At 45.8% G+C, this 7788-nt stretch overlaps 1 protein-coding gene across 1 annotated transcript in view; it reads left to right on the top strand.

The window, feature by feature from the left end:
* Nucleotides 1–7788, top strand: part of ZFP28 (ZFP28 zinc finger protein) — a 17492-nt gene that overhangs the window by 621 nt on the left and 9083 nt on the right. The window contains exons 2-4 of the mRNA XM_007457498.1: nt 60–151; nt 7081–7207; nt 7317–7412. Of these exons, the coding sequence (XP_007457560.1) occupies nt 60–151; nt 7081–7207; nt 7317–7412 (315 nt within the window). The remainder of the gene's footprint in view (nt 1–59; nt 152–7080; nt 7208–7316; nt 7413–7788) is intronic.

The raw sequence follows: 7788 nt of genomic DNA, 5'->3' as shown, positions 1-7788 counted from the left end.
CAGCAGGAAGGGAGCGTGGTGTAGATCTGGCCTGTAGCTACTTCTGTCTCTTCCCCCAGCTCTGCCTTCCAGGGACACGGCCTTTGTCCAGGTGAGGAGACACAAGCAGGCGGCGGCAGGGACAGGAATTGAACGGCAAGCCACCTCCCAGGTGAGTTGGCATTTCCTCTCTCCTCTCTGAAATGCAAGCTTGCTTTTCAGGACTTAATAATGTTTATTTTCTTTTAAAAGTTTTCAATCTAAGAGATCTGTCAGGGGAGCTGGTTCCCATTTCCTCACATTCTGGTGAGTGATGGGCTACAGGGACAGCCCAGGGCCTCCCTCCCGGCTTCCTCTTCATCCCACTCAGAGTTCGTTCTTCATTGAAGAAACGATTCAGCCCCTCCCTGTGCAGCTTTTCTCAGAGGGACTCTGACGGAGCAGAAAGGTACTCCTTAGCGCAAACAGGACAGCCCCTTGTGTTGTACCTGGTGTGTTTGGTATTCTCTTTGTGCCAGCCCCTGGAGAGACAGATGGCTAAGCCCCAGCCCCTGCTCCGAAGGAGCTCACAGCCTGTGGGTGGAAAGTCATGGAAGCATACAAGGTTCTGAGTGTGAGTTTTAGGAGCAGGTACTGTGAGAGTGGGCGGGAGGAACTCGTGGCTCCTAGCTGCCTGTCGGGGAAGAGTAAGGAGGTGATTTCTGAGCCCCATGTTTTGAAGGGAGAGGAGAGGTTTGGCAGACAGAAGAGGAAAGGGCAGCCCTGGTGCAATATGGAAGGCTGTCTTTTCCTCACTTGATTGCGTTGCTTCTTAGAATGCTAATAAAGTCTTTGTTTCTGTCAGCTGTGTCTCCTAAATATGTGATCGCCAGCTCATAAACGTATGAGCTGGGTTCCAGTTGCCCAGACTGCATAGATTACCAGTGATCTCCATCCACATTACCAAAGGCAGTGCTTAGTTCTTCGTCTTTCTTGATTATCTTTGGCACTTGACGACCGTTGGCGTTTGAAATAGTTCAGGGGTTGGCAGGTTTTCACTGTAAAGGGCCAGGTAGTAAATATTTCAGGCTTTGCAGGCTGTGAGGTCTCTGCTGCAGCTACTTCCTTCTGCCTTGTAGAGCTAAAGCAGCCACAGAAAATATGTAAGTGATTGGGTGGGGTTGCGTTCCAATAAAATTTTACTTACAAAAACATGTAACTGCCACCCCCTGAAAGAGCTCGCTCTGGCCCTCCCACCTTCCTGACTTCTCAGCTTTCACTGCTGGTTCCTCCTCACCCTCCTGACCTACAGCTGTCCCTGTGCCTCTGGGCTCTGTACTTGGCTCTCTCCTCTTGTCTGTCTGCAGCACTTTCCTTGGGGAGGTCAGCCCGTTCTTGTCTGCACAGACCAGCCAAGCACTGGCTTCTCCCAATCCACCCTTCCAGCCCAAAGCTCTCCTCTGAGCTCCAGGCCTCTGTGTCCAACTGGATTCCTCCACGTGAATGTCGAATAGGTAACGCAAACCTAACACGTCCAGACCCAGGTTCCTGGGGTTCCCCCCAACAGTTGCCTCTGCCTCTGTGGCAGTTTCATGCTCTGAGTTACTCAGGCCAGAAGCTCTGCTGTCATTCTTGTCTCCTCTTGCCCTCACCTCCCACGTTTGGTCCATTTGCAAATCCTGTCAGCACTGTTTTCATGTTGTACCCAGAATCTGACAGTTATCACCACTGCCACCACCGCCTCGGTCCTCATTATCTTGCCGTTGGCCCCTTCTACTCATGCTCCCCAGGGTCACTTCCCAATGCAGCAGCCAGAGGAGTCTGTTCTGCCACTCTCTGCTCAAACGCCCCAATGGCTTTCCCAAATGAAGGCCAGCTCCTTAATGTGACTGACAGGGCCCCGAGTGACCCGGCCCCCTGAACTCTGATGTGTGCTACCACACTCCCCCATCACTCACTTTACTTTCTCAAAAGTTTCCTTCTCATTTTCCTGATCACTGTGTCTAAAATTTCAGAGCCTCCCACCCAAATTCCTCACATCCCTCTTCCTTGCTTTACTTTTTAAGACTCTTAGCACTTTTTAATATACTATATACTTAGTTTATCTGGTTTTCTCTTGTCTGATTCTCTTGTACCACAAAGTACGTTTGACACAGCCAGGGATTTTGGATTCTTTTGCCCCAGCGCCTGATACGGAAAATAGGTGGTGGATGAATGTGTGAATGTAGTCTTAAAGTTCTCCTGGAGCCAATGTTTCACTATTTAATATAGCATCACAGTGATACTTTTTATACCTGAAAATGTGCATTATCTCTGATTACTTTCTATGAGTATATTCCCAGAAGTTTTTCATTCCTTGTGGATTAAAGTTTACCAAAGTTACATGAAAGCAAAATACTTTAAAAATTATATGTGGATGGAACAGCAGTAGGGTCTCAAAAGCTAGAATTCTAGATTTTACTTTTTTACTTTAAAAAAAAGTAAACTTTACCCCCCTCAAAAAAATTATTACAGAATTTTCATTTGTGTATTTTAAAAATTAACTGAATTGAATTGAACCCAAAAAAACCCCTTTGATGCATTTTTTTTTCCTGTAAAATACTTTTTTTTAAAACAAGTTTGTTTTAATTTTTATTCATTTGTTTGGCTGCACCAGGTCTTAGTTGCGGTGTGTGTGATCTTTAGTTGTGGCACGTGGGATCTAATTCCCCGACCAGGGGTCGAACCCGGGCCCCCTGCATTGGGAGCATGGAGTCCTGACCTCTGGACCACCAGAGAAGTCCCTCCTGTAAAATACTTTTTACTCGTTTTTTCCTGTAAAATGTTAACACAAAGTATTTTTCTGTAAGGATAAGGTTGCTTTTTGGTTTTTATTTGTTTTTAAAGTTTATCTCGTCTTTATTATGATTGAGAGTTAAAGCACCAGATCAATTTCATATTATCAGTACAGATCCTATACCTGTATGTTTCCTCCATGGTGTAGTATGACCCTGTGAAACCCACTTGAAAGTCTGCACGTCTGTATGATGGCAACAGGAATAAGACCAGGACCTGTACATTCTCGCTGTGTCCTCACATGGTGGAAGGGGCTGGGGAGGTCTCTGGGGCCTCATCTGTAAGGACACTAATCCCATTCATGAGGGTGGGCCTCCCAGAGGCCCCCACCTCCAAATACCATCGCACAGGGCATTAGGATGTCAACATAGGAAGTTTAGGGGGACACAAACATTCAGACAAAGAGCTAACAAAAGTCATTGATTCTGTATATAAGGAGCAATCTGTATAAACTGGGAAAATGTCTTAAAAGGATATGCACGTACTGTTACTTTGGGGTCCCTCTGGAATATGAGATTGGAGAGATGGGGAAGGGGATATTTCTTATTAAGAAGAAAAATCAAAACCAAAAATACCCAGTTGCCAAGTATAAGAAAATACTTGAACTTGTATTCTTCTCTTTAAGGGCCCCCAAATTCCAGTTTTACCAATAACAAAGTAGTAACAAATGCTAGAAAAATAGGCAACATTTTCTCTGGCTCCTACAGACTTATAAAGTTACTCTAAAGATCCTGTGAAGATATTTTAAAAGATACTGTAATTTGTATACAATTTATATACTACGTATAATGTATATATTTTGTTTCATTTAGTAAGGAATATCAGAAAGCTATTTGAATATCTGAAAAAATTAAGTACAAGACTTCCCAGCCAAGGAGCAAGCGGTTAGAATTGTAAGATTGGAACCTGCAAAAACCCATCATTCATTCATTCATTCATCCATGCTGTGCCGGGTCTCAGTTGCTGCACGTGGGATCTTTGTTGCGGCATGTGAACTCTTAGTTGTGGCATGCATGTGGAATTGAACCTGGGCCCCTGCATTGGGAGCACGGAGTCTTACCCATTGGACCACCAGGGAAATCCCAAAATCCCATCTTTTATTTTTATTTTTATTTTTTATTTTTTATTTTGGCGGTACGCAGGCCTCTCACTGCTGTGGCCTCTCCTGTTGCGGAGCACAGGCTCCGGACGTGCAGGCTCAGCGGCCATGGCTCACGGGCCCAGCTGCTCCGCAGCATGTGGGATCTTCCCAGATCGGGGCATGAACCCGTGTCCCCTACATCGGCGGGTGGACTCTCAACCACTGCGCCACCAGGGAAGACCCCCAAAATCCCATCTTTTAGAATTGGGTCAGAAAAGAAGCAGAAAAGTAGCCTCTGTCTCAGCACCTATGTCTTTGAACGCAATTGAAAATGTTTGCCAAAAAAAAAATCTGCATTGAAATGTTTTGTTTTTAAACCACTTTGTTGAGGCAAGATTGACACATAGAAAGCTGCACATTTTTAATATGTACAACTCACCGAGTTTGAGGATAAATATATACTCATGAAACCAGCACCCCCATCAAGGCCATTGACTCATCTATCAGTTCCCAAAGTTTCCTCCCTTCCCTCTTTAGTATTCTTACTTTTTTGGCAGTGAAAGCACTTAGCATAAGACCTACCTTCTTGGCCGACTTTAAGAATGCAGTGCAGGGAATTCCCTGCCGGTCCAGTGGTTAGGACTCCGTGCTTTCACTGCTGAGGGCCTGGGTTCAGTCCCTGGTTGGGGAACTAAGATCCCACAAGCCGTGGGGTGTGGCCAAAAAAGAAAAGAATACAGTGCAGTATTTTTAGCTATAGGCACTGTGCTGTACATTAGAACTCCAGAACTTACTTATCCTGCATTACTGAAACTTTGTACTCTTTGATCATCACCTCCCCATTTCCCCCTCCACTGGCCCCTGGAAGCCACCATTCTACTCTATTTCTAAGAGTTGGGACTATTTTAGATTCCACATATAGGTGAGGTCGATCATGCAGTTTTCTCTCTGGCTTACGTCACTTAGCATATGTTTTGAAATGTTTGGGTTTTCATATACCTAAAGATTTCCACTGCTGAGTCTTGCGCAATTTTCAAAACTTGAAGGCATTTAAGGAACCGCTGGTGCAAAATGCAGGTCAGTAACAGATCAGGGTGAACAACCCGGGGAACGAGAGCCAAGCCTGCCTAGTGAGGTAAGCGCTCCTGCCAGCCACTCAGCCAGCAAATCCGTTCCTCTGCCTTTGAGGCTGGGTGCACTCACTTGAGGACTTGTTGCTGTGAGCTGGCCTGCATTTGAGCACATCTTTGCTCAAGGCTGACTAAGCAGTTCCCGGCTGTTTCCCGCAAGTGTTACCAGGTGTTTTCCATGTTTTATGGGACATTGGCATCTCCTGCTTAGGAGAGCCCTGCATTGGGACTTCACCATCTCCACACAACGCAAGATACCACTCACAGAACCCTTTACACAGTTCAGTTAAAAATCTTCAAAGTTGGTGCAGGTTAAAGAACGTGTGATAGTATTATATATTATTCAACAGATAACAAATCTCCAGGGGGCTTTCGTTGCTGGTAGAATTTAAATGGAAAGGTTGAGCCGTGGGTCAAAGTCGGCACAGTGAACGTTCATTTGGCGTTTACAAGGCACCTCACATTCTGAGCGCTGTGCTTGTGCCATCCTTTTTAACCCACGTCACAGTCTGTGAGGTTGGTTTTATTGATGTTTCCCTTTTAAACATGGGCAACTGAGACGTAGAGGGGTTAAGTAACTAACCGAGGTTTCAGAGCCGGTGAGTGGACAGAGTCCTGAATTCAGCCTTCGGGGTAGTTGGACTTTTTTACTCCCTGATTTGAGTCTATGCTTTGAAAATCCCAAGGCTGCCAGATATTTAAATATACCTTCTGTTAGCCTCAGATTCTGGGGGTCAGAGTTTGAATTGAATAAATGTTCAAAATACATTAGGATGTATCAGAATTGTACGCTGAAATCATAAAATTATGCTACATAAAATTCCACCAGCAGTGCATGAGTAGCAGACTCAGTCGTAAACGGGCTTGCAATGCCTCCTCGATACTTGCCCGCTTCTCGGAGATGGCACCTTGATTCTTTTTTTGTAATTGTGGTGTAGTTGACAACATAATGATTCACAATTTTTAAAGGTTATACTCCACTTATAACTATTATAAAATGTTGGCTGTATTCCCTGTGGTGTACAATACACCTTGATTCTCAAAGGCATCTTATTAATGAAAAGCTTTATCATATTTTTCATTCTAATTATACACATCTTTATTTCAGAAAAAAAGAATTCGGTTAGTTTGTTTGTTTTAAATGAACATTCAATATGTGGTGAACACTAAAAGCAAATAGAAATCCTTAGAACACAGTTTGGGGTTTAGTCATGTGATGTTCACCTCCAGGTTTATTTCCCCATTCTTTTTTTTTTTCCCCGGGAGAAAGAAGGATTTATCATTACTTGCAGGAAGTGATGAGAACACTGGGGATCTTTCCCAAAGCAGTGTCTCCTGTTTCCCCATTCTTGTGCTGATCCAGGGCACTTGACTGTCCTCATGGTAAAAAACGCTCTGGTACCTGTTGTGCGTGGAACAATTTAGCCTCCGTTATTTATTGTTTCTAATTGATGTCACATATTTCTCTTGTGTGTACCTCCTGTCACCAGCACAAAATTGCCAGTTCTCCAAGGGTAGAGGCTCTATTTTTCTCTTTTCTCTGAAGTTTATGATGTAATGAGGCCCGCTGTCCAGTAATTAACTAGATTTCCACATCACTGGGTATTTTCCCTTACATGTATAATCTCCTACCTAAAATGAAGAGGGGGTAACCCTTAGGCCCCTATATTAACTTGCAAGGACTGCCATAAGGAGAACACCACAGGCTGGGCAGCTAAAACAACAAACAGTATACCGTTCTGGAGGACAGAAGTTTAAGACCAAGGGGTGAGCGGAGTTGGTTTCCCCTGAGGCCTCTCTCGTTGACCTGCAGACAGTCGCCCTCTCGCTCTGTTGTCACATGGTCCTCCCTCTGCGCTCACCCATCCCTGATTTCTTCCTCCTCTTACAAGAATACCAGTCAGATTGGATCAGGGCCCAACCGTGTGACTTCATTTAACTTTTAGTCACCTCTTTGAAGGCCCCATCTCCAAATACAGTCACCTTCTGGGTACGGGGGGTTGGGGCTTCGACGTGTGCATTTGGGGGGCAGGGCCTGAGCACTAGTCCAGCAAGAATGTGGTTTTGTCGTTTCAGAGCTTGGTGACATTTGGGGATGTGGCTGTAGAGTTCTCCCCAGAGGAGTGGGAGTGGCTAGACTCTGCTCAGAGGAGTCTGTACAGGAGTGTGATGCTGGAAAACTACAGGAGCCTGGTCTCGCTGGGTAAAGGCCCCCCCTCCCTCCTCATCACCACACCCTGCACCATCCTCTTCCTTCAAGCCAAGGACAGACCCACAGCATGACCACGTCCCATTTCTTCTTACATATTTAGGACTTTGTGTTTCTAAGCCCAAAATGATCTCCTCACTGGAACAGAGGAAGGAGCCCTGGGTGGCGAAGAGAACGTTGACAAGAGGCGGGTGTCCAGGTGAGCGTGGGAGACCCAGGTGGGGTGAGGCTGTGGCGGTCGCAGCTCCGCGCCCTCAGACACCTGGGATCATCAGCAGCCTTGAGCCTCTGGCCTGGAGGGAAAATCTAGGCCTGGGCTTTGCAAATTCTCCTTCTCCCCATCTCCTCTCCACCTCTGCTTCCCCCCCACCAAGTGTAACTTTTTTGTTTGTTTTTGTGGCCACACCACGCAGCCTCTGGGATCTTAGTTCCCCAACTAGGGATCGAACCCACGCCCCCCCTGCAGTGGAAGGCCCTAACCCCTGGACCCCCAGGGAAGTCGTGTTACAACCTTTTTTTTTTTTTTGGCGGTACGCGGGCCTCTCACTGTCGTGGCCTCTCCCATCGGAGCACAG

Source organism: Lipotes vexillifer, unplaced genomic scaffold (assembly GCF_000442215.2).
Source record: "Lipotes vexillifer unplaced genomic scaffold, Lipotes_vexillifer_v1.1 scaffold995, whole genome shotgun sequence".
NCBI classification, from domain to species: Eukaryota; Metazoa; Chordata; class Mammalia; order Artiodactyla; family Lipotidae; genus Lipotes; species Lipotes vexillifer.
Note: the sequence above shows the minus strand (reverse complement) of the source record. Positions and strands in the feature narration are given on the sequence as shown.